The sequence below is a fragment of the Agelaius tricolor genome, unplaced genomic scaffold, assembly GCF_023055355.1.
Source record: "Agelaius tricolor isolate 1412-34295 unplaced genomic scaffold, bAgeTri1.0.p SCAF_13, whole genome shotgun sequence".
NCBI lineage: Eukaryota > Metazoa > Chordata > Aves > Passeriformes > Icteridae > Agelaius > Agelaius tricolor.
The window spans coordinates 13,327,341-13,354,919 of NW_027269273.1; the positions used below are offsets into that span (position 1 = coordinate 13,327,341).

General features: G+C 40.9%; 1 protein-coding gene and 1 long non-coding RNA gene across 12 annotated transcripts in view; one reads left to right on the top strand and one right to left on the bottom strand.

Annotated features, from left to right (window-relative positions):
* The window catches only part of ZMIZ1 (zinc finger MIZ-type containing 1), a 338,284-nt gene that overhangs the window by 24,557 nt on the left and 286,148 nt on the right, over positions 1-27,579 (bottom strand). For 7 of the 11 annotated variants that reach the window (XM_071438784.1, XM_071438786.1, XM_071438790.1 and 4 more), the window contains 8 exons: positions 26,992-27,136; positions 11,866-11,980; positions 9,445-9,662; positions 7,809-8,007; positions 6,496-6,786; positions 4,314-4,496; positions 1,887-2,061; positions 420-606 (listed from right to left, as the gene is read on the bottom strand). In XM_071438784.1, coding sequence (XP_071294885.1) covers positions 420-606; positions 1,887-2,061; positions 4,314-4,496; positions 6,496-6,786; positions 7,809-8,007; positions 9,445-9,662; positions 11,866-11,980; positions 26,992-27,136 — 1,513 coding nt within the window. Of the gene's footprint in view, positions 1-419; positions 607-1,886; positions 2,062-4,313; positions 4,497-6,495; positions 6,787-7,808; positions 8,008-9,444; positions 9,663-11,865; positions 11,981-19,513; positions 19,892-26,991; positions 27,137-27,579 lie in introns of those variants that run through there. The other 4 variants (XM_071438794.1, XM_071438788.1, XM_071438789.1 and 1 more) reach the window with 4 other exon arrangements.
* LOC139595522 (uncharacterized) lies at positions 20,113-25,100 on the top strand. The gene is made up of 2 exons (XR_011681053.1): positions 20,113-20,532; positions 20,638-25,100. It is a non-coding gene; the product is annotated as an uncharacterized lncRNA (long non-coding RNA).

The window sequence follows — 27,579 nt, forward strand, 5'->3', positions numbered from 1 at the left end:
AGATAACTCTGCACTATTTAATTTAGGCATAAACTCTAAGAGCCCTGCAGAGCTAACACTTCAGAGGTTACAAAGCACCTGGGACTTCGGATTCCCAGATGGAAGTTTGTAGTGGTGTGGGTCAGGGAAAACCCCACTCCTGTTCCACCCAGAGCAGGAAGGATTCAATGGTTGCAGTGGTTTTCTAGACATTGCTATGAGCTATCAGCAAGGACATGCAATACATGTTGTGAAGCATTTTAGAACGTGTTGTCTCTGGAAAATGACAGGTGAGAGGGCCTGTGAGCTGGAAGGATGTTCTTCCTAGCCAGGCTACAATTTTTGAAGTGAAATTCCTGGCACACCTCAGCACAGTGCCTGTGGGCTGGCACTGCTCCCTCAGGGGCTGCCTGACTGCCCTGCAGCAGGGCTGAGCTCACCTCCACATCAGAGTCTGGTGCACGGTGGGGCGCAGGTGAAAGACGTGGTTGCTGACGGCCAGGTTGTGCTCCAGCCGGAAGGGCTCCAGGACAACCCCGTCCCGCACAGGGAACGTCAGGCGCAGCTCGTCCGTGTGGTTGGCTGGGATCGGAGAGGGAGAGAAAGCGTGAACTTTCCCTTTAGCATCTGCAGTGCAACAATAATGTGTGTATTTATACAGAACAGTAACAAATGCACAGTGATCTGCTACTGGGTCTAACTTGGGCTCTCACACACACACACACACACACAAAAAAACCAATCAAAAGTAACTCTTGTCATCTAACTGATACAAGTGACAAGGCTCAAACTGAGCCTCTCCTATTGTCACCCACTTCACATTAGGGCCATAGCATTCCAGCCACCAACAGAAACCAGGCATGGCAAGAATTCTTGGTGTTTATTACAGGATAGGCTCTGTGTTCAAGCTTACTCTGTTGGCAGAAGACTGAAAACAAATCTCTTAATAATGTCAAACTGTGATAATGTTTGTTTTCCCTGCTTTGAACAGGGATCAACATTACCCAATTAGTTTCAACAGTTTCATCAGCTGAAACTATGTGATGACCAGACACTGGTATTCAATTACTATCTGAGCCCATAAGAGTAGATTTTGAGGTAACTTACAGCTGATCTATGAAGTCCAAATGGCTTTAAATCCTGTGTTCTTGCCCAAATAATACTGCAGCCTATCTTCTTCTACTTGATTTTTCAGCTATCCTGAACTCCAGAGCTGCAAAGTGCTAATGCAGCAGCAGTTATTTTATAGAAAACATAAGGTTCTCCCAGCTCCCTAGTAAATGATAGCTCTTATTGTTCATCAGTCACTTCAAAACCTCAAACATCTCATGCTAGTATCCAGTCAGAGAGATCTTGTTATTCCTGCCCTGTTCCCAGCCAAGTATAGCGGTGATGTTGAGTGGCTTTGAAAGGAACATCTATCAATTTCTGGCACAGTACTGAATATTCCTAAGAAGCCTGTATGGATCACAATAGAGACACTGCTATAAATATTCACATTTTATCCTATTCTGCAGAGTTGTTCAATGAATGGCTTTGCCCTTGAACAAAACAGCCCAAATGGAAGTTCATACAATAAACAAGCCTACAAAGCACACACAACAAAACCCAAAATCAAGTATTTTCTCCTCAGGAAGCATATTAAAGGAATAATTCTGAAGTAAAATCCTTACAAGTTTAACCTGGAAGAACTTTTCTGATATTCTATTTTAGAAGAGCATAGCAGACTTTCTCTGTTCTGTCCACTGGCCCAAGTGAACCTACACTGTGCATGCCACCTATTACCAGTTAACAACTCCAGCCTCTCCCACAGCAGCAATCAGAGCTACTTTCCAGACTCTGAAATGCATGTGGCAGAGAACAGAGGAACAATAAATGACTGCGGGGGCATTCTGTTTGCTACTCACTTGGAGGTGGTGGTAAAGCATTGATATTTGGTTTAATGTCAGGTGGGAATGGTGGTTTGACATCCTGGTTAGGTGACAGGTATGGAGGAATATTGCTCCCTGGTGTCATGGGTGGCGTGGGGTTTCCTGGAACAGGTGAATGAGGGTAATTTGCCACAGGTACAGGCCTTGATGGCTAGAAAATAAATAACATCACATTGTTATTGCAGCCTTGAAATAAGAACAATAAGCCTTGTGAACAGCACTGTTTATTAAATATCAAAGACAACAGACAAGGGAGGGAGGCCCTTCTGTTTCTGAAGAAACCACAGGATGTCCCATGAGGCCTTCAGGGAAGAGGCACACTAGGAGACCAAAGCAGGAACTGAAACCAGCAGACCAGCCAGTTTATTCAGGCAATGACTAGATACAAGCAAGGCTGCTAAAAGGTTTACTGTGTTCCTCTCAATGCTCTCTTTCCAAAACCAACCAGCCATTTGCTTCAGTTTTTCCACTGAGCCACAGCCCACCCAGCCCTTTGTATCCCCCTCTGCCTTCCTCACAAAATAGCCATGGTGCACAGAAGCCTACACAAAAAAAAAAATAAATCTAAAGACACACAACTAGCCAGTCTGTGTCCTTTTTATTTCTATCTATCCTTTTTTCCATCCTTGTTCAACTTTTCTACTTTTAAAGCTCTGGGGGTCAGGGGATGTTTTTTATTCTGTGTCCCTACAATCTGATTCTGTTCCTAGTTTGCTGCTAGCTAAGACAAAGTGACAAAAAAAGGACAGTTAAATATGATAGTAGTTATGTATTAAAACACCTTTGCTTTAGTGTCTTATAATTAAAGAGGTGGTTACAGTCAACAGAATAAACCAATAACCCTGATGCGAAGGAAGCTGACATTAAACAGAACTGCAACTGCATGGCTCGTGTACCATAAGCAGAAACACAGGACACTGTCAGAAAATGAAAATCTTTACAGACAGCCCAAGAACTGTGACTTCAAATCTGATTCTGTGTCTAAATGCTGCTCTGCTAACCTAAGATACTTGAGACTTAAACATTCAAGTTTCCAGCCATCTTTGGCTTTTATATTTGACACACACAGTTACTATCTGCACAATCATTACAATTCAAAGGTTCAGATTTTGTCTGTGGCATTTTCCCCCTAACCAGGATAATCTGCCTTTTTAACAAGATCTGTTTTTTCCTAACTGTTTCCAGAGCAGTCAATATTTGAATACAATATAGGGGATACATGGTAAATAAACAAATTCCCTGTCAGAAGTATCTGGCAAACAAAAAACTTAAACCCCATCTAAAATAAATGTACATAAAATATATTTAAAATCTGTCACTTAAAAATTTGACAGAGATCTTCTGCAGTTACTTTAGCATAAGTGACTGCACTGGAATGATTATATAGAAGATCTGTCTATTCCTCATGTTTTTCCTGACAGTGACCTGCAAAAGCTGCCATGATCCAACAGGCATTCCTTTGGGTACCACAGTGGACAGCACAGTTGCACACAGAACAGATGCTCTATAGAAAAGGGTTTTGCTTTCCCTCTTTTTTTAATGGTGTTTTCTGTGTGAATCACACCAAACAATTCCAATTCAACAACAATGTGCAAGTTAGATTCTTTCAGCCTACATTCAAATTCAGAATGCAGTCCAGATACTTCAACAGCTAATGCTTGAAGCAGGTCAGAAGATCAATGGTCCTCCCCATTTTTATACTCACTGAAGTACCTGTGTGCAATAGATCATTTGTGTGCATTTCAAAGGTGGCAAACCTCAGCAGGCCCTCAGTGCAACCTCAGCTTGGAGAATACAAAGTGCTCAAGATGTATCCATAAACAGGTTTTAGGCAACATTTTAACAACTCTAGTTCTTGCCCAAAACAAGAGCACAGAGGGAAAAGACTGAGGAAAAAAAAAAGAAGGAAGAGGTTGGAAAAAGTCACAGAAACTTCAGTTTGAAGATGAAACCTACAGCTGGAACACCTTTTAAGTTTGGCCTGGTTTAATCCAACAGTGACCACTGTAGGTCCAAAACCGGAATGCTGCAATGTGGAACTTGTTTATTACAGATTTCCATACTTCCATTCTTGCAGGGGACCATGAATAGGTGAAAACATTACACCTGAATCCCATTAGGTACTTCTTTTTACAAGCTATTTTTAAAGCAAACCCAACACTTTCTTGTAAAAGCCTCTAATGAGCTGCAGCAACATTGGATTTTCTTTATGAACTGCTCTGAAGTTGCAATGCAACTTGGCTGATTGACTTGATTCTGTGATACCCAAAACATTAGTAAAAACTTGGTGTTTTTTTCTCTTTCCCTAAACTACATAAAACCAGTATCTACGAAACCATTAATGTGACTTCATTATTAAATGGCCACCAGAACAGAACAAGATGATAATCTCAGAATTCCTACCTTGTAATACTGCCCCATGTTGACTGTTGGAGGAGGGTACTGCCCTGTGTTTTGCTGGCTTGGCATCCTCTGTCCAGGATAGTTGGGAGATGTGAGGGGTCTCGGAGGGTTGGGCGTGGGGTACTGACCAGGCTGGTTTGGAAACTGGCTATTTGGTCCATACTGCTGGTTTCCATAATTGGGCTGTTTCAGGGATGCAAGAACACAAAGCCATGTTTTATACAAGCCGCTTTCTTGTATGGATTATTAGCATACGTTCAGAAGCATAATCAAAACAAACAAAACCCCTTCAGATGAATACTTCTAAAAGCATACAAATCTTGCAAACCAAAGGGGGGGTAAGACACACACACTCAGCCTTGTAACACTGTCAGAGGTCACTGTGCTTGAAGAAACCAGAATTACAACCAGATGCAAAGTTCACAAAATTTCTGTGTTTTTGTAAGTGCTACCCACACCCAAGCCTAGGGCTCCTTTTTCAGATGTAGAATGGAAGCACAAAAAGAAAAAGTTAAATAAATAAATAAGTGAAACAAAACCCTGGAAGGGACAAGAGCACAGAAGATGTGCTGTCCACGCCTGCCTTTTCAACCCAACTGCTCTGCTGGCCTCTTGCCAGAGTGTTCAGCAATACTTTCACAGCCAAAGAGAAGTTCCTACTAGTCATAAGCACTTGGCTAGTGCTAGCTAAGACTGCCCTGTGGCTTCAGAATTGAAGTAATGAAAATTGGAACTCCAAGGGTAGTAGAAAGTCCATTTGAAAAATAAATGATAAGACATTTCCATAAATGAACCCTACAATACACAATAGGCAAACATCATCTGCAAAATTCCAGCCCATCAATCAAGCAACATACATGGGACTGTTCAGAACTGACTTGTTGGAAACATGAACATATTCACTTACGATGAAAAACTTGATTCTGAAGCAGCAAAAAAGAGATTTAAAGTCATCCTCAAAATATGAAATCTGAAAAATCATGTGAACAAGCCACATTTTGTGTTTTCTTAACTTACTTGTAAATAAGTTCTCCGAAGAGAAGCAACTCCTGCAAAAGCACATCCCTTTTTTATTTCTGATTAGTTTTTTATTTAGAAAAAACAGTTTGCAGAGCAGGAAAGAAATGGAGCTCTGTAGAGTAGGCAGAAATGTTTTCTGTATTTTCTGCATGCCACAGTCCTCTTTGCTGTGCATTTTCCATAAACTCTTAGTACCATAATTATTGCCAGGGCAGTATCATAATATTCAGAGCTCTACACCTGCTGCTGAAGTCTCAGCTGAATAGAGAATTTCACCAGGAAATGATCTCTGAAGCTACTAAGTGAGGGCTAGATTGGTAAAAACATTTAGGTGTGGGTAGATGCTGGGAGCTGCTGGAATTCTAAAAAGCCTCTACTGCCCAATTCATGCTAACTTGAAGAATAAAACACATCAGTGCTTTTAGATTCCAAAAGCTCATTTGTCTACATCTTCAGTTTTCTAAATTTCTCTAAAAATCTGAGCCTAAATGTTTTGCCCTGTCATAATACAAGTCAATGGCAATGTAATTTTTGCCTATAAAGCCATGTAGATCTCCTGTAGCAGCATGGGACAGTATCACACTCCACAGAAGCTGGTATTAGATAAATGCTGACAGAGAGGGATTTGAGTTCAACATTATTTATATTCATCTTAGTGACTATGAAAATCAACACTCAAAAAGTTTGGAAAGCAACTCTTCTCTAAAAAATGACTGCTATTACTACTGGTGTTACAGTACAATGTCTGTCTTCTATTTCATTAAAATAATAAAACCATCCAAGAAAATGCAGACCAGATATCTACTGGGCTAAAATGAAGTATTTCACTCTCAGTGTCTCTTCTAAGTTGCCTCATTACAAGACTCCACTCATGTGATGGAACCCTGCTTAAGATCTATGAAGTCAGCATGAGAATCTTAGAATGATATTCTGGTTTGAGGCCTTTCTTGGACTTAGTGACCATCATATGGACTAACATAGCAAGGGTTAACCTGAATACTTTACAAGCTAAAGAGGAAGAGCTGCTCCTGCTAATATTTTAATGGCTGCACTCCTACCAAGGCTGGAACAAAGACGCACCTATCTTAGAGGGATGTGCACCACACCTTACCCAGTATGTTGCAACTTGAACAGTGACCACAAAAGATCATTTTTTTATTACCTCTCCTGGGTATGGTCTCTTTATGCCCTGTATAGGCAAGGACTGGGGGCGTGGGCCTGGATAGGCCTGCTGAGGCATCCTCTGCCCATGGGTGCTGAAGGGGCTCATTCCAGGAGGCCTAGGCTGGTTCATGCCCATGGGTGGCCCGCTCATGCTGGAAGGTGTCATTCCTGCTCCCATGCTTGCTGGGTTCATGTTGCCTGGCATGGAAGCAGGACCACGAGGACCAGGCTGGTTCATAAACTGGTTGTTGTAAGCCTGAGTTGGACCCATCTGGAAAGAGGAACAAACCTTCAACGGAAGAAGAAGAAAAAAAAAAAAGAATAAAATGCGACATGCATTTATAAAATGGGAAGAGGGAGCTGAACATGCTTTTGGGGAAGGGAAGAAGGGGAGGATTTATGTCGCATTTTCCTTCAATGGTCTCTAACATTTGATGGGTGGTGAAGTTATTATAATAAAATCCAATTGGAATTGTAAAATGCATAACAGTTGAAGACAGATGTAAGCCTAAGGTGACAAATTAATTGTTTCAACTGGCTGGTCTAGTACTGTAAGGTAACAGGTTAGGATGTTGGCTGTGCAAATAGAGCACAACACCACAGTTCCTAAGAGCCTGTGCTTTTCATCACCTGGGATATGGACTCTCATACTTCAGAATTCAGAGAAGTAAAAAAGCTAAGGAGGAAAAACGTGAATTGATCAAGCCCTTGTTTATTTTAAGAAAAAAAATGATTCCATGACGTCATAACACACTAGAAGTTATGGATCACTGGAAATGCATGTCTCACACAGCTGCCCATATAGACATTATTACAAACTAAATCTCTCTTCTATTGTTGTTTCCCTGTTTGAAGGGAAATAACCCAAATAACCAACTGCAGTTAGCAAAATAAACAATTGTCCAAGAGCTACAAAAACTATTGCAAGATTCTAGAACATTTCACTAGGTACACAAGCATATTTTTTAACAAACATCTTCATTACCAATTTAGAGGGCTGGCAACGACAGCAATAATGTAACATGTCAGATGCAGTTGTAACTGAGAAATCTTTCATTATTTCCAAGAGGCAACCCCTAAACTACAAAATACAGTTAGGCAAGTTTTATTGGGAAAAACATGGGGACTGACTCATACCTACATACACACATTCCAGCAGTTTCTCATAAGCACTTCTAACCATGCTCATGCACCAAAACAAAGAAAAAAAATACAGTAGGCACCCTAACAAACACAACAGTGAGAAGGAAGCCAATTCCCTGCAATGCTCCAGATCAGGCAGGTAAGAAGACATAAAGGTTACTCTCTTACCGGTCCATACTGGTTCATGTCCTTATTCTGTGTTTCCTGAAGGGCTGCCACAGTGGCTGTAGCTGTAGCTGTTGCTGTAGCAGCTGCAGCTGCAACTGCAGCAGCGGCAGCAGCTGCAGCTGGCTGGGTGAAATCAGCTGGTGGCCTCGTGTGGGGGGGGATCCCCATTCCTGCAGGGGTATTTGGGCCTCCAGGGTAACTAACAGGGAAGAAGAGAAAGGAGGGGAGAATTAAGATGTGCCTGGTGGATTTTGTTCTGGATGTTGGTGTGATCCTCACCTGGAACCATTCCAAAAGCACGTATCAATGACTAATGAAAGCCAGCAGGCCAGGTAATTAGGTGTGTACAGGAGATAGGGATTGCATCTACAAGTTACACCTGCCTCCCAGGTGCAACAGTCATAGGGCTGCCACTGGGATTGCAAGGCATTGCCAGCAGTCATTTTGAGGGCAGTAAACTTCTTTGCAACTCTGTAGCTTCCTGCAAAGTAGAGCTGAACTGCTGAAAGTAAATGCTCTGTTCCTCAGTAGTGTAGGGGCAAATGCACGGGAGCAGGAACAGCAAACTTCCTCCAAGACAGCACATTAATCTGCCTCAGTGGTGAATTATGGCAAGTGTTCAAGGTATCATAAAAGCATTTCTCCCTGACCCTTAGCAGAAGTGCCAGGAGAGACCCAATGCAATCGACTCCACTGGATCCCACACTGTGTGTTCTGCAGTTCCTGCCCATCCCTACTATTGATCCTGAGATAAACCAAGCTAAGCCAAACCACGCCTTTCCCACTTCAAATATCTTTATAAATATGGGCCAATATACTGTGTCCATTTTAGAGGTGCTAATACAAAGCTGAAGAAACTTTTTGGCTTGTTCAAGGTCACTCAGTAGATCAGTGGCAGAGATGAAGGAAGAGAAAAACTCTCTCTCTCTGAATCCCAAGCTTATATTCTTCACACTAGACTGCCTATGCTAGCAGCAGCAGTCTCTTCTGCAGCCTTTGCACCATAAATAGTGGTTTCAGTTAAGTGCCCTCACCATCCCTGTTTACAAAGTATAGACACAGAAAATCATCATATAACTAATGCCAGGCTATTACTTTTGGATTATATGAGTAATGCAGTATTTACTTCCCCAAAATAAATACATAACACAACCATATTTGTTAACAAACATCTTCATTACCAATTCTTTTCAAATTCCTGCTGTGGAGTAAGTCTTTGGGCAGAAATATTCTGTTGCATAGCAGACTACTTTGCCCAGTAATCAAGCTTACTCCTCCATATGCAAGTAGAAATTATACCATCAATACCTTTCACATCCTGGCCTTATTAAATGTTAATCATTCCTAAGCCTGTGGTCTGTTTAACAATCTCTCTTAATTAAAACTTTATTTTGGGGGTTTATTAGAGCTAATTGATTGACCTAAGCCATTTCCATTTACTGTGATGAATTTCTTTGCAGTTTGGGGAGCTGATTTCCAAAGCTGTAAAAGCAGTGTGTGCTTCAGTTAACCAGCAAAAAATAGCTACTGAGACTTTATATAATTAAAATAGACCCATGACACTTCTGCCAGGTCACTAAAACAAGCTTTATCAAGTATTTACATCCATTTTCCACCTCAGAGAAGTAAATCTTACCTGCCACCAAACCCTCCACTTCCAGGATAATTGGGTCTCCCATACATGCCCTGCTGTATGTATGGCTGAGTGGAGCCTGCCTTGGCTGAAAATTGTTGCTGCTGTCCAGCAAACTGAGGGGAATTGATTCCAGGGTTGCTGGTTGTCATCCCAGAAGCCATGGGATTTCCTGCTGGGTTCATAGGGTTGTTAGCATTTGCCATTGGATTTCCCAGCACCTGCAAGAAGGAACACGACAGTAAGGGGCTGTACCTTGAACTACTTCAAGCAAATTAAGTTGATTTGCTGCAGTTGTTAAATTAAAACATAACCACCTGTACTCTGAACTCTAATGAGCACAGACCTCATTGACTTCTACGTGCACATTCCTGGTGATTTCTACTTCTGCCATTTCCAAACAAACAGGTGATTTTCAACTAGATGGAACCCAAATTAATATGCTTATTAAAAATACTTATGAGAAAGACCTGCTACAACCATGCTGTGACCATTCATCTGACTAAAAGAAATGACACAGCTTTTTTTTTGGGATGGTGAGTGTGAAGGGGTGAGAGCTTTTTTGTTTGTTTACTTGGTTGGTTTGTTTGTTTGATGCAGGACTTGGAAGTAACTTGGAAGTAGTCAGTTCCACTGGCACAATGCAAAGAGTACTACAGATAGAAAAACTGTCAAAGAACATATTTCAGTAGTTTAACCTATTCTTGACTCCCTAAGTAGTGTACAATAGTCTATTGATTGTTTTTATTGCTGCTTTTAAAAGAGTCCTCTGTTCTCTGTATAAAAGGACTTGTTTTGCTTGTTTAAAGGATTTTTTTTTTCCAAATTGCTATGATTTCCATGGAGATGTAAGTGTGGCTGTCCATGGATCACCTGCATAAGATTTCCTGAAAAGTCTCCTACTTGGGAAGAAACTCAAATTTTTGCAGAAGACTAACTCAACAGCTTCAGGCATTTGAGAGAAGGAATTGGTGAACCCGCTCGTTCCTTTCCCTCAAAGACTTACATGAAATCCTGACATTCATTTCAATCTGCTCTGAATAGCTATAACCAAGCTTCATGTTCCAGAATTTCACTGTTCCCTTGCAGTGACTCTGAAGAAGCATTTTATTTCTTAATGCAAGAGAGTTTTTCCTTCTATTGCACCTTCCTCTGAAGTACCATGAAGAGTTCAAGTCACATTACAGTACTCTTATGACAGAAAAAACTGAGTATTTTTTTATCTTTCCTTTTGCCTTTTTAAGTGTAAAAGAAACTATATTTTCATTTTCTGGCAAATATATACCAACATTTTTACTCAGGTATTTCTCTCCCAGATGGGATACCTTTTCTTGTAAGGTGTTAAAGAAATCAACAATAATAAAACATGTTATAGATCCTGTAACTGTTTCCTCTTCTTGTTTCATTGAAGAAAGATTTTACCATAACCAGTCCTTACAGAACTGCTGAGTGAATATCTATATGACTTGGCCTCTGAATAATTTCTTTTTCAAATGGCTCATTCCATTACAATTTCATTTTTAATTTTCTTAACAAAATTAAAATAACAAAAAAATCCCCAGAAAATTTTGTATGGGATCTAATAGTGTGTGTGTTGGAAAGAAGTAGAAAAGACAGGTTAGATTTATGTACAATTTGCACTCATTAAAGATGGTAATGTGTTTTTTGAGCTTTTCTCCTATGGTGTAAGCAAAGGCCAGACTGTCTGCATGCTTAATTTGTACCACATCCCTCGGAGTGCACTATCACAAGTAATTGGTAACTTCTTCATAAAAGCTGCTTCTTTTTGTATAGTGTGATTCAATATACAACACAGAAGAAAAAGAGAGTTGATAGTTGAGAGAACCAAATGAAAATCCAGGAAGTATGGCTCTCACCTGGGAGCCAAGAGCTCATGCTTGTGCTCCAATGCATGTTGAAACATTTTTACAAAGCTAGACAGCACTAACAGGAGAGACTGGAAAGAACACAGCCTAAAATTGGTAGTTAGCAACTCAGTGTGGGGTAGACTTGGTATTGAATTTCACCAGCCCACAAGTACAACACAACCCCAGGTAAAATCAACAACTATCATTTGGTGAATCAAGCTAAATTTTTTACTAGAACACATACAAGCTGAATTCCCAAGAGGTTTGGGAATACCCCAATCCCATGCTTTTTTTCTTGAAACCATGCAGTGTAAAATACGAGGTAAATCCAAGCCTGACATCTGCATGCAGCCAAAGGAGTGACTGACTCAAGCTCTCAGACACCTCTTGTTCAATGCCACCAAAGAGGACATGACTGGGAAAATAATGCATCATATACAACAAAGGACACAGACCCTGCTATTGATCCAAGAGGATTTTCCAAAATACCTTCCATTTTACAAACATCAGCAGAAATGCATATCTAGAGGGAAGGAGGCATAAAAATGAAGCTTACCTGGCTTTGAGAGGTGTTAGTCACACCCCATACTGTGGTGACCACTGACAAAGAGCCTGGAGGCTGGTTGGTATTTTGTTGCCAGGGAACAGAATCATAAGGGAAAGACCCATCACTGCAAAAACAAACATTCAGAAGGGTGAGATTTTGGAAGTTTAAACTGTGGCAAGCTGCTGGTGGTGACAAAGGAATGAACGACTGACATTACCTTAACTCTCCACTCTTCTTCCACTATTAGCTTAGTATTCTCAGAGACATGAAGTTTCTTTAACAGCAATGTGATTGTATCAAACCACATAAAATGAATGCATTCCTTAGCTATATTGAAGCACAGGGCTTCTACCACAAAAAGGTCTGTTAGCAGTGAAAGTAAATTCAGGGGCAGAGTTTCAAACAAGGACACCAAGTTACTCAGAAGCATGCATTTTTTTTGCAATTCATCTCAAACTCTTCAACAGTCACTGCTTCAGCTGCCTTATATCAATTCAATTAGATTTTGAGACCAGACTGCAGCTCCACTGTCTGCAGTGGGCCCTCAAATGGCCAGAAAAGCCTTTAAAGCAATAGCAGTTCAACATCATTTGGAAAAGTAAATTGAAATTCAGATAGTGTTCTCCCACACGATGGATAAGCTGCATGCCAAAAACGGTATTAGTTAATCAGCATTCTAGAAAATCAACTGCAGATATACAACACATCTTTCAGATAAATATGTGGATGAGAGGATTGGGTTTTTCCATTAGCTTTGTCCACAGATACAAGCAAACATTTCTTACAGTTCTTTTCCTACAAAAGCACTGGTGGTTTCAGAAGGAGCCCAGGATAGGCACGCACTTAGCGTAATTAATGAAATATCTTAAATCCAGTGAAAGTAACTATCAATCCTATGACCATAAAACACATTCCACTTGAAATTTACTCATTCTTGTACTAATAACTTGTAAATTAGATTTCAATTTGCATATATATACACATACACTCAGGTGATCCTTCCTTGTCTAGATATATATATATATATAAATACTATTTAAGAGACACACATTGCTCTTTCATTTTCAGACACCATTGATTTGTATTTTATATCAAGAACTGCATTTTTGTCTTGACTACCAGCTATCACCAAAAATTCTATCAAGGGCTAACTTGCCTAAAGAATATCTACAGGCTCTACATGCACTCTATTAACATGCTTCGAAGCCTGCTCACTCTCCCGCGACCCCAGACAGTGCTCCAGGCTGGGACCACTCCTTCCTTTTGTGCTGTGAGCCAGAATCAAGGACTACCCCTGTGCTCATTCTTTAGCCTGTTCATAACGCCAGGTGTGAATCACTTAAGAAAGGAATTGCTCTGCACAAAGTGTGCATGTGTGTGATAAAACCTGCCTCTGTCCTGAGTAACAAATAATGTAATAACAGCAGCAGCAACTGTGTAAATGAAGCAGTGAATACATTTCACAAACAGCTAGGAAATTTCAAACAAATTCCACAATGCTCTGCCAGCACACCAACAATGTATTAGAACATAACTGTGAATTTGAACTAACCTATTTGCTTCAAAGTACCCATATTCAATCAAGGAATAAAATCACACAAAAATTTAAATTAGATAAAAGAATAATTTCCCCTAACAAATAATTAGAGAAAACTAATGGCAAATCATAATTCTCTGTAAGATGCCTGACATGTCATGTTTACACTGACAGCATCCATATAAATCTGTGTGTGAATAAGGGCATACTGAACACCTTGCAACCACTAAGTCCTGCTAGCCCATGCTTCTTTAAAATATTTTCTCTTAGAATCTTGCCCCTCTCACTCAGAGGCTCAGACAATGGCTTCAGTGACTAATATTTGCAAGTGATGCAATGCAAGTCCCTCCACCAGCATGGAGACAAATGATGACTAACCCAGAATTTGTGACTGCTATTAAGATTTCCTCTTTTATCCTGCTCTGAATGATGCCTCCTACTTTACTTCCTTCTCTGACTGTTTCTGATGATATCTGCTCTGTGATTTGTTTGGATATTTATGGCACATATGAGTGTTCATGCACTTCAGTGACTACAAAGAAGCTCTCTCCATGACATAAGCAATGAAAGGGCTCACTGCAGACATTCCTCTCTATTCCCCACTGATGTGTTGTGGACAGGTAATAAAACCTGAGGAGCAAGGCAAATATTTTGCAAGTGTATGAGTAAATAAGAAGGGTAATGACAGGCAGGAATCAAACCACAGAGTCACTAAATATTCTTCTAATGCAAATATGGCGTACAGTTTGTCAACACACTCCAACTTAGAGCAAGCAATGCTTCAGCCTGCTGTTAAGAAGTTATCATTACTGCTTCACTTTCTTTGCCTCCTAAGCATGTTCCTCTCACCCATTCCTCTCCTTTACAGTATGCAGAAGGGATTTCATGTACCATTCCTCCATAGTTTTCAGTGGTAGATCATTTGTTCAGTGGAAGGCTACACTGCGTTCTCAAACACTATATAATCACTTAATCCTAATTATAAGTACTGAGTAAATCACTCAGTTTTTACTGTATTACAGTTAAAATGGGTGACACCTCAAGAAATCGAATTGTTGACAAATAAGCCTCCAGCACCACATAAAAAAGCCAGAAAAAGAGACCAGCTATAGATTTGTTGAGAAATATTCATTGTGCACATTGAACCATGTGATTACCACATTATCCAACACAGGACCAAGTGAAAAATCTCAAACATTATTAATCACAAAAATTATACAAGACTGAAGTAGTGGTAGATGTGCCTTGCAGAATGTGAACTTAAATAGCCTGATATCCACTCACTGCCCAAAACCTCGTCCCTCAAGTTTCACCTCAGTGACCCCATGAGAAATCCAAGGCAATCTCATGGTTTGCATTCCCCAGCATTTACTCTGGCCCATCACCAATTACATGCATGTCAGAGTACAACATGTGCCATACTGGATACAATACCCACCCTTTCTCCATCACATGAAGACTTCCTTGGCTTCAAGCAGTAAGAGATGCTGAAACTCGTGCCACTCAACTAGAGGATTACTTGTCCCTCCACCTCTGCTCTTTCAACTTCCATTTCTGTCCTTAAAACTACCCAAAGGAATATTCCCACCATCAAAGGAAAATCCATGTAAGTACTGTAATGAAACGTGACCAATCCAATTCTCATTTGCAAAGAGCAGTGGTTTTCCCCTGTTATTACACAGAGCTGTGAATTATCCTGAAATCCCTTTCTTTAAACCTGAAAATGGCAGCCAATAAAGAAAGAAGCTTCAACCTCTTCAGCCAAAGCGAAATGCTGCCCATGACTTTGTTCCTGTTGAACTGTACAAGGGTAATTAAGTCTCTCACTGCACCCTGGAGGGCAGTGAGTCAGTTTGGACTCAGCTGGAGCCCACTAAAAGAGTATTGACTAAATTTACCATAGTGCTAATGAACCTATACATACTACTGGTCAGCATTAAAGGCCAAACAGCAGAGGAAGGCACAGAGCAAAGAGGAAGAGAGGGAGGGAAATTACTTCTCAAAGTAATGTTTCACTACTCTGAGCTAGCAAAACTGCTATCAAGCAATGAGGAAGGATTTCTTAGCTACTGGCAAATGTACTGAACCCACCAGTAATATAACACTCATGTTGAAGAAGGACATTGGTAGTTAGGTCAAGCTTCTCTTAATCCCAGTACTAGGCAGATATCCAGTCTCAAGGAAAAGTTACAGACTTCATGTCAGACAGAGACTGATAGATAATTCTAATAAAAGTTGCTTAATAACAAGTGACCTTTGTAGAATAAATTAATACAAGTGAATTGCTGTAATTTGTACATGACTTGTGGCATTATTTGCTGTGTTTTAAATATGTTTATGTTTTCACTAAAGCAATTGTATATGTATCTGATACTCTGTTTACGTGTCTTCATTCCTCCACGAAGGAAAGATTCAGATGGTTTAGTGAAGCATGCATCCCTAGAGCATTGGCACTTTACAAACTGTGGAGGAGAGGGAAAACTGGAATTACACATTCCTGGTGATTTTCCACGTCGCTTGTTGCCAGGTGTCTAAAACACTACATTCATAAAGCATCTACCTCTGTTTCAAACACTGTAAATCTCCCAACTACTGCACCAGGTGATGACTTTACAAAAAAGCCTTTTCAGTCCAACCACTGACAATCAAGTTTCCCACAACTGGGCCGCCAATGGCTACTTTCTGTTGCTTACCCTCAAGCCAGCTTTGCAGTTTTGCAGGGGTCTCTAACATCTCTGAAGCACAGTCATCCCACCTGAAGGGCAGCTGACACACAGAGAATTCACTCACGCCTTTAAATCTACCAACCCTATCCTAACTTTCTCAGTTGACACCAAGATGAGCAGGTAGTTGCCACTGGAACACTGACTGTCATTTCTCCCACATCATCTTCTCTCACCCATGGACACCTTGAGAGAAGAGTACCTCATGACAAGGTGTCAGGTCTCAGAGAACAACAGAGGCCAAACATGTCTTTGCAGTAACACGTGGCCAAAAATCAGAACAGGCAAAATACAACCCAAAACTGGGGCTGCTGATCTGTTCCTGCCTGATGGCACCTCTCTGTGTCTGCACCGTGCTCTGCCTCTGGGCAGATGTGTGCTCAGGGTGCTCTGCACCCCTTGCCTGTATTCTTGGTTGGAGCCTCTAGGTGACACTACTTTAATACAAACAAAACTATAACAATTTCCAAACAAGCTCCTTGCTCCCCTCTTTCTGCCCTACATCCTGATGCATCTGCAGTGGAAAAATATAATAAATCCCACAATCAGAACAGGCAAGAAAGCCCCAGATAATTGAAGCACCAAGACATGAGTTTCATGTCTGGGTTGTCTCAAGAGTTAGGCAGCTCAGCTTCTTTCATTCAGGTTTAGTTTTTGTTTTATTTGGATTTCTTGAGAGAACACCACTTGTGTAGCTTTATTTATGGATAATATGGATTCAGTTTGCAAGCCTTCTTGATTAGGGCACCACCATGAACCTAACACTAGAAATTGGGGGAAAAAATCGGGGAAAGAAAATAGCTTAGAGTCCTTTCTGGAGCATTTTAATATTTCATACCAAAAAGGCAGTTCAAATTCAGTATTTGCACTGCACCATGCAAACCTCAGTACGACTCAATAAGCTAGGAATCCCTGACAACTTATTCAGAAATTACAGATCAAATGTATTTTTTTTTTCCTTTTGGTCAAAGTTCCACTGAAAATATCCCCGACCTTGAGTATTAATTCAAGAAAACCCACTGTGACAAGTGAAACCCAGAATTTGTTTTCACTTACTGCCAATCAAAAATGTTTTAGAGAACTGCTTTTATTTTCTTTGTGAAAACCACTAGATATTTAGAAGGAAACTGACTTGTCATTTTTCATTAAGACTCTTTTCCAAAGAAACAAAGCCAGCACCTCCCCACCTGAGATACATGCACCATCTTCATGCACTTAGAGTGCTTGGCCAATGTGTTTCAACTTGAACACTTAAGCCTAGTTTAAAGCCCAGGTGAAAGTTACTATAAACCCATTACTATTCAAAAACACAAATCACAAAATTTAACTGAGTTATCCCCTGGCCTTTTGTGCTGTGTTTTCCATAGGCTCTGTAAACCACCCTATGCAATTTGCTGTCTGTTCATACAGAGGAACATGGCAGAGCCAGGAGACACCAATGTGGAAGAACATGAAGACCACTCACAGTCAGCAAGGATATATGATGACACATTGTAAAGGAAACAAAGAGTCAGCACCTCTGTACATCACACATGAGGTACAGAACCAAACTAAAAGCTGATGTTGTGTGCAGGTACCATAAACTTTTTACATTCAAGATGAGGAAAGCAAGAGGGTGGTGTAGTCAGTCTGTATCCTAATAACTGATTTAGATGACTAGCAAGAATTAGCTTTTGATTGATGCCATCAATGTGATTCACATATTCCTGAATATTTTGCATTATTATCTGAAGATGTTTAAATTGTATTGGCCTAAATCATGGCATCATCCTGCATTTCACTAAGCAAACACCTAAAACACAATCCCACCCAAAACACTGGGTGGTTTTATGTAATGTTAAAATGAAAAAAGCCAATTTGGAAGTACTCTACAAGACTTTATTTTCCTCTACTTCTTAATGATGTGACTACAAACATCCAGATTTTACAAAGAAAATACACAGTTCCAAAAACTATCCCATCATGATTTCTCAAGTCTGTTGATTCCCTCCACTCTTTCCAACTAGATGAGTATGTTCTGTAACTCTTTGCAAAGCTTTGATTCTCCCAACTCCAAATGCACAGCAGATCCATACCTAGTCCTTGCCTAAGAAAGAATTACCTCAAGTGTTGTTTCAGGACTGGATGAAAAGAAGACTGAAAGCAGTTAGAAATTTCATAATTCACTGTAATAAGAAGGAGGCTATTTTCTGGCAAACTGTATGCAAACACAGAAGCACTCTGAACCCCTTCTAGGTGAGCAGATGCAGGCAAAGCAGTCAAAAGGTGAAGGCAACAAGCCATTTATCAGCTCAGTGGTTTGGATGGCACCTGCTGCTAGCAGGTGGCTATCACCCCCTGCCTCTGCTCTTTTAAATATCCACACACATTGATAATAACCATTCATGCAGCCACACACATATGCACAATACAGGCGTTTGCGTGGAGACTGAGACAGCAACACCGAGCTGGCAGTTCAGCAGGTGATACAAAGCACCTCTGGAAGCTGAAAGCCCTCAACTTTTTCTTTACATTTGTGACAAGGCCTGTGAGGCCTGCATGACTTATGACTGCACAAGGCGGGAATGCTGCCTTCCATTTCACACTGGGTTGCTACAGATCGGGCTGTGACACACTCACTGCTGTGCTTCCTTACTCTACATTCAGTGTCATCACTTAGAGCCATGCCTGCAAGTCTCATGCTGCTCAGCAAGAGTTACTGCATCTGATTTTAAGTCCTGAAATTAGAAAAATGCATTAGGCCAAATAATTAGATTAATTCTTAAGTTTTTGAACCTGCAAAACACCACATTTCCCCTGCATGCACACACAGTCCTGCTTCACTACAGATTTCATATATGTCCACGCACATGTGTGTGCACACGCAAAGATACAGAGATAATGCCACTTATTTCTGTCCATGTGGAATAAACGATCACAGCTATGCAGGTAAGAAACAAAAATGCTACTGAGACCCACTCCTGCCTCTAAGAAGCAGAAGGGGTTACATTGTCTGACATGGGGACTACAGCATCCATCTGATAAAAGGAAAAAAGATAAAACCATCACACCCAGCTCTATTGTCACACAAGTAGACCATGCAATGCATTACTACAGCCCAGATTACAGTTACAAAATCCACCGGTAACAGCCCTGCTATTAACATGCCACCTGTTACCTTTTACAAAATGCTGAAATTATCTTATGATCGTTTTCAGCTTGACAAATGCCGTTTAATCTTTATTGCATCTCACAGCACAGACCTGCTTCATCCATGTCTTATTTATCTCACGTGTGTCGGAATGCAACCCCGAGCCCTCAGTCCCCCCCTGCCACCAGGCATTCCTTCTGCTCTGCTTTATCAATATACCTGGGTTTCCATATCCGACTGCTCCTTTACAATAAAAAACACACCCACCCAGTATTCTACCATTGCCTGTTGCCTTGGTAATCCAAATGCCTGGGTACTCGCTGATTATCGGCGAATGAGACTCGCATTGTTCACACCGCAGCGCGTCTGCTATGTTAATGTGAGATAATGGCAGCCAGAAGACTCCTTTTGTTCCCAGCTTTGCTGTTTATTCATAGTGCCTGGAGGTCAGCGACTGCTACAACAACCGGGGAAGGAACCGCTGAGAGCGTGAGCAGATTCCACTTGTGCTTTTGCCTCTGAGACAGGGGGAAACACGAGCAGCCCCGCACAGCGAGAAGGGCACCGGGAGCTCTGCAGTCTGACTCACGCAAGGTGTAGCAGGCGGCTCGGAGGAAGATGTGATGGACTTGCACTTCCGAGATTTTAGATGAAGCTGATTTACGCTCCCCGACAACAGAAAAAAACCGCTTTCTTCGAGAGGCACGGCGGGAAGGGAGGGAGAGAGGGAGGAGGGGGCAGCACAGCACCGCCGCAACTCCCGGGGAGCGAGCCGGGCTGGGGGCTCGGGGCTGGCCGGGGAGCGGGGACAGCCCCGCCGAACCCTGAGGGCAGCGGCCGGGCCGGGACCGGGACCGGGCCGGGGGGAGCGCCCGGAGCGCGGCGGGCGGGGACGGAGCGGCCGGGCCGGGCCGAGCAGGGCAGGGCAGGGCAGGGCAAGTGACCTGACCGGGGAGGGACAGGTCTGAGAAGCGTCTCCCCGAGCCGTCTCCGCGCTCTGCCTGCCTGTCAGGGTAGTTTGGAAATGCTGTTGGTGACACAGGGACACGGGCAAACAAACAGTCACATCGCATCTCCCCTGACGCGTTAAGTGGGAGCTGAGAGCACGAACAGGCTGTGGTACCTTCCCCGCATTCCCAGCTCGCTGGAGACGAGGACATTGAAGATAGTGCCCGGCTGGTGCGCTGCTCCCCAGCCCCGGAACAGCCCTTTCATGGGAAGAGATCACCGATTCCTGCTAAAAGCACTGCCAGTATCTAATTAATGTCACCGACCCATCTGCCCAGGTTGCTGATGCGCTCTGTCTGCCAAGCAGGCTTTGTTGTCATATCTAGTGAAAACCGGCCAGGAGTGTCTTAGCTCGAATTGCTAACCCCTTTTTTTTTTTTTAGGGAAACCATTAGAAAAGCCCTCCACCACTGCAAATAGTAATGACTATTTCCTTTTCTTCTCACTGCGATTCTGAGAGATTTGAGAATACCAATGTACGGGAGTAGCAGGAATACAACAACTGACAAAACTGAGCACCGGGAATTCACTCCTTTTGTAATCTATTAACAGAGAAACCCTGTGGAGGGTGACATTTTCATGTAAGTGAATGAATAACAGATACATGTAAAGAAAAGGCATCAAGAAACATATCAAGTCTTAGACAAAATATACATCTGTGATCCTGCTGCCAAATAATCCAAAAATACCCCCAAATCGTTTAAAAAGACATGGTATTTGCTGTAATTTATGTCAGTAATTGTTACGTGCCAGACTGTGAGCTCCCTCCCTGCTTAGGAGCCATGTCACCTCCTGGCAGGCAGGCTGGGCGCGATGCTCACAGCGCGGGTACCCAGAGAACAGAACTCACACTGAGCTCCCCTGTGCCGAGCCACGGGCTGGCCCTCCCCAGCCCTTCTGTGCCCTGCAAAGCACTGCTCCACCTCTCAGGTGGGGCTGATGCTGTGCAGGTAGAAGGGCACTGACTTGGTTCTGATGTGCCCTATCCAAAGGCGTTCAATCCAGTTAAAAGACTCCCAATGATTTCAAGTAGTTTTGCAACAAAGGGCTAGGCAAAGTATAGCTTTCAGTGGCACCACATGCTTATCGTGCTGACAGTCAAAATGGTTAAAAACCAGGGGTGCTGCCACAGTTAAATGATTTTTAACCCTACTGCCACCAGAAATCAGTTGGTTTCATCGAGAACAAATGACAGAAGGTACCTTTCCAATATGCTTGAAGAGGAAAATTATGTACGCTCAGCACATATCACTTGCTTCTGAGAGCAGACCTCATGCAAAGAGTCATGATACTCCTGTGATAATCACTACACAGAAATCACAATTGGCCAGACATTTTCAGGAATTAGTCGTGCAATATGGCCCAAACATGAGAATGATACCTGTCTATTCAAAGCTGTTGCTGTACTGTAAAAATTAACATAGCACAAAGCCTGAGAAGATCAGATTTTGCCTCAGTCAGCAGAAAGACCTTAAAATAATATTTGCCTAGTATTTACTTTTAAAAATATCAGCTGGCATTGTATAATTTAAAAAAATCACAAACTAACACCATAAGACCACAACATCTACAGGAAAAATACAGAGTATACAGCCATTTATATGTACTTATCAGAAAAAAAATCCCATAAAATTATAGTAGTCCTGCTACATATTAGTTTTATTACAACAGCACTCACTTTGACTCATCAATCAATAGAGAAGACCTGTTTTCACATCTGTGCAAGGTGCTGTACACACAAGAAAAGATGATCCTTATCCTATACCTTTTACCAAGCATGTAAAGGAATACATATTTGAAATCAAGTTACCCATTACTGTTTCCTGTTACCACAAGAACTGACCACAAACTTATCTAAAATGAAATGCAGATTTCTCACATGAAAATATTCAATATTTAATTATTAGCAGCTAATGGTTACACTTATCAGTTTTCAAGGAGAAGGTACTCATAATTTTCTTTTAGCTTCAACAGCTCAAGGTTTTCTTCCACTTCCTCCCCATTAAGTGTATGTGATAAAATTAGTATCAGTACTTTCACTTAGAGGATGAGATGGACAACTCTTGGGACAATACTTTGGAGCAATTAGTTTTATTTTTGCAATGCTTAGAACATAAGCAGACTATTCTGAAGAAATTTTCTGGGTTTTTTTTCTTTAAGGAGTGACTCTTCTACAGAAACATTTCTTGATTCTGAATTCTTCCCTATTCTCTCCTGATGGTAAATATTAATATTTCTTGACAGAAAGGAAACTGGAAAAAACAGCAAAGCTACTTTTGCAGAATCAGAAGCAATATACGTTTCTTTACTGGGTATATTCTTTTATATTAGGATTTACCATCTGTTCAGTCCCTAATTATATTTATTTCACAACTCCACAACCAGAAAGATGAAAAGGCTTTGAAACAATTTTATTTTTTACCTCAAGAGTTAAGAATTCTTTTGCAAAGTTTGCTCCTGCAAGCCAGAGCCACATGACACAACGGAGCAACCCCTACTCCAAACTGATGTATAAAACATGCACAATGTCCCTGTTTTCATAAAAGTGTGTGTGTGCTGCACATGACCTCACCCAGACTTTTTTGAAGTGACTATCACTGCTGGTCAAAACAGCCTATGATGCAAAATTGAAAAGGTAGCAGCCTTTACAGAACTTCTGACACTGTTTGTACTAGTATGTTATAACCAGTTCACTCCTGATTGTTAACACTGCCCAGGCCAGTCCCTACCACTCAGTAAAACCTTAGACAGATTTACCATTCTTTTCCAAGAGCTCCTATGAAAGTTTGAAAGTTCAGCTCTTAGGTTTAAATTGGAAGAAAAAAAGGATGAAACAAGCATTAAAAACAATCACTCTTTTAAAGCAAGTCTAGCCACTAAAAGGTATTTATGATTGCCTGAACATAAAACATTAGTGGTAATAAATAACACATCTACTGTATGATTGAATTAATGCTTCATTTCATCTACTGTTCAATTTTCTCTAAACGTTTGGCACTAAGTAATTTGTGATAAAAACAACATTATCTTCATATATTTCATCAAGCATGACTGCCCTATAGAAGCATTACCACCCTTGGGTCACTAACTGTGAGACAGCTGGCAATTAATGCATGAGACCAAAATTTGGAGCGAGAGTGAAGACAGTAAGAACCCTACAGATGCTCATGGCAACACACTAAACTGCAACTAACAGCTGTCTATTTCTAGGTGGTTTTGTGGACAAATAAGCTTTACTACAAGCTGTGCAAGAAATGAGAAGCCCCCCAGAGCTTGCCTGAGTCAGACTGACGTAAAAATGAACCAGGGTGCAATTCCTGCTGGGATTGATTGGAACTGTACCCATTTCAACCAAGATTCAATTTGATACACATGTAGAGGTCCACCACTTAATGTAATGAATCTTAAGTAGGAACTTCATCAAAGCATTGAAAGGTGTATAATGACAATAATTTGTACTTATATAACAGCATTTGCCAAAGACCTTATATTTATTCAAGAATCAGCCACCTTGAGTAGTATCTGTTATTCCAGACAGTTTGTCAGATTGGAAAACTACAACACAAATAATTACCCTGCAAGCTAGAAAGCATGAAATGTCACTCCTGTGCAAAAGGGCTAGCCCGAAGACTAACAGCTCTCCTAAAGTCCCCCATAAATCCATTAAGTAGGTTTTTAATTACAAGTTCCACAGGATTAAGGAGGTGGATAGGTCCTACATTGGTACTTCAATACAGGAGTAAAGTTTACTCACATTAATCAATAAAAGGGTCTAAGGTGAAAATAAAATCCCACACTCAAGTTTGAGCTGACTATTAGACTGCAAAGATTTAAACAACCCCTAAGATTGGGAGGTTCTTTCTGACAGCCCAGTGCTCATTCTGTTCACAAAGCACAGGAGTTTGCAATCCAGCCAACAGGCCTACATTAGACAGTAGGTATTTAGCTGATTTTTTTTTTTCTGTATGCAACACTTGATCATTCTGTAAATGAAAAACTAAATTTAGAAAGAAATTAACAATACAGTCCCTACTCTGAAAGCATTTGTTGCATGTGTGCACATCCTCACATGGCTTACATTCTGCTCTCTGTAAGTGCATTTAACCAACAGTAACACTAGGAAAGCCCTCCTTGATCAGTCTACTTCAGTTTTCTCTTATAGCTCAATTAACTTTTAAAAATCAAAGACTGTCCTTAAAAACAGGCCAGGACTGAATTACTTCTAGGTTAAGTGTCCATAGTTTATTAAATATGAATCCTTAGATTTAGATTCTTGTGATACATTATTGAGTCACAATTTATTTTAAATAGCTGAGCCCTGTTTCAACTTTGAGACTAAGCACCTGTATTTCTGTAGTGCCTGCTACATCAGGATTCTAGTCCCCTGACTAGAGTTCTGGGTAATTTTGCTGCTAGTAAAAGGAACAGCAGAAAAAGCTCTGTATGGAGTACTCAAGATAGTCTGATGACAGGGAAGGATTTAATTGTGTGTCTAATGATAATCAGCAGCTCACATATATCTACATTGCCTTTGTTAAGTAAGGTACTTGTATATGCTCTTGGTTGTTCTAATTTAATATCTAGTTCTTTTACAAAACTTGAAGTAGCTGGCTACATTAATTGTTTCAGCAAATACAAAGCATACTTTTTTTTTGTTTGAATTAACAGAAAAGTCTTGTGGATTAGAGATAAGATACTGTGAACTTTAATACTAAGCTTTTGACCCAATTGTAATCTAATGCAAATACAAATGGTTCTTCATCAACAGCTTCATCATTGACTGTAGTTAATACTGTACTTAATGGCTTTTCATCTTTTGTTTAATTAAAACAAATAGAAAACTCAATTCTTCTTCACACCATACTTCACTTCTGTCTTATAGACTGATTACAAAATATGCATGAAAATAAACAGTTCCAGGTGGAAAAAGAAGTTGGAGAGCCACAGGATGTCTCATTCTAATATACCACCTGAGAGATTTTGAGCAGTTACACTTAAATTAGAGACAACAGCACACACCAAAGCAGTGATGCAAACATTTCAAACCCCAAAGTGGCTGCTGCAGTTATTGTATATAAGAAGTGATGCCACAGAAATTCTGTTTCTAGAGGGGCATCTCGTAGGTAAAGAGGAGTAATTTAGAAATTGCTCCCAGTCTCTTCCCCAATAGGGCAATTCAAGGGCAATACTCGAGAGAAATATGCAAGAACTGCCTAACACTGATGAGGCTGCTCTGCCACAGGCAGGATATTGGATGACTCGGTACTGCTGGAAATGCTGGTATTTAGGTTTAGTAGAACAAAGTATTTCTTTTTTGACATGTGACAGTTTCAGTGGAAAATTGCCACGAAAGAAGTGAGTTGTGCCTATCTTATCTATTATCTAGTAATGTAGCACACAGCCCCTGTGAGATAGTCTTACTTTATAGACTCTAGAGGAACAGAGGCTAAAAGGTCAAATGAGAATCAGGCATCTAAAAACTACAAAACTACACCTAAGAGAGCACATATACTGCACCACACTCTCTGCAGACTAGCCGCTAATTTCACTTTGTCTTCTGAAAATCTTCTCCCAAGTGTAAAATTATTTTAAAATATTAAGTTTTCTTTGGTTTTTTGGGTTTTTTTTTGTTAAATGTGTTTACAATCAGTCGTTTCATAAGCAACTAAAAAAGAGGAAATCTAGGTACTCTGAAAAGGCAGTGATGTACATTAATTATACTTCAAAAAAAGGACTTCATTTATTCTCAAGGGCTGAAATAAAAGGCATAGTTATTGCATGGTTTTCCCATAAATGCAACAAAAATAATGAAAAACTGTCCAACCCAAACCCCAAAAATTGTTTGCAGACAGATTTGCATATGCAAATGCACTAGTACAAAGATGTCACTAAGCTCCACTCTAACACAGAAGTTCAAGTTAGTTAGGCTATCACAGAACTTAGGTACAAGGAATTTAGACTCATTACACTCTCATAGTCCTTTACTAACAAAAAAAACCTACATAAAACAAATTTATACTATTTGTGATTTTTTTTAATGATGCTGAGGTAAAGAAAGCCTTCAAAAAAAAAACTCCCAGAAACATAAACACTGAATGGATGCTCAATCCTGTCTACACTTTATCCATTTTGCTGTGACCTAAGTTGTGCAGACAAGAATTACAATTAGTGATCCTCTACATAATTTGGTAATCAAAGGCTTCACATCATGTTCTTTCAGTGTCCTTTAACATTCATGTTTCCTCTAAATTAACACAAGTGCTGTCTGATCCTCACCTGATACAAGACTGTACAGGACATCCTCTGATCTATGGTTACACCCACAGTACAGTTGCTTTGCATGCAATACCTTCCCAGTGATGGTTAAAACACAGAACATCAGTGAAAAGTTTTCAACATCAAGAAAAGCCAATTGTATTTAAATAAACATCAGGCAAGTGTCTGATGAGAGACACGAGGTACAAGTTTATCTCTAGGGCATGACTTGAAGCTTGAAAGCACGTCCACTTGATCTGACCACAGATTTGAAGACAGAAGTGTCACTTCATCACATATGGGGCAATAGCAAAGAGAAAATCTGAGTTTCTTTAGTGCTTGCTGTAATTACAGATACCCTGTTGGCCCTAGTGCATGAAACTGTCGCTCCCCCCAGCAGTGGCACCGAGCATTTCAAGGAGCAGATCTGTCTCCCAACACGCTGCCCAGGCCGCAGTGCTGGGGGCTGGGCCCACACTCACCTGTGAGAGAGGGTGGGTTTCATGGAGCTCATAGAGTTCATGGGGGGTTGCATGGGGAGCTTCCCGGGAGGATCGTTCTGCCGGCTTTTCTGGTGGCGAAGCAGCAAGAGCCGTCCCAGCTCCTCACACCACGATGAAAGCAGTGCTGTGCAAACAGAACAAATGGCAGTGAGCACACATCTGAGGAACCAGCACAGCCCCCTGCAGGTGCAAGCCACTGTAACAGGAGTCACGACCTAGACAAACACCATGAGTGCAAAGCTTGCCCGTGAACCACCACTCACACTTTTATCCTATCAAACTGAGTCTCTAATTGCCCTACACTATCATAAGAACATTTTTACCCAAGTTACAAACATTCTGCATAGCCCAGAAGCACAGAGATGAAGCATGGATGAAGCAAAAGGACATGGGATAGCTGTTACAAGTAAAGCAAGATGCAGAATAATTCATTTCACACTAACAGAAACATAACAAAAACATAGAGAAGACATCATTTATGGGGGGAGCAAAGAAAAAAAGACTTATTTTCTATTCAGCTGGTTTTTTTTCATAAGATTAATTGGAGAGAAACCCATGTGCACAAAT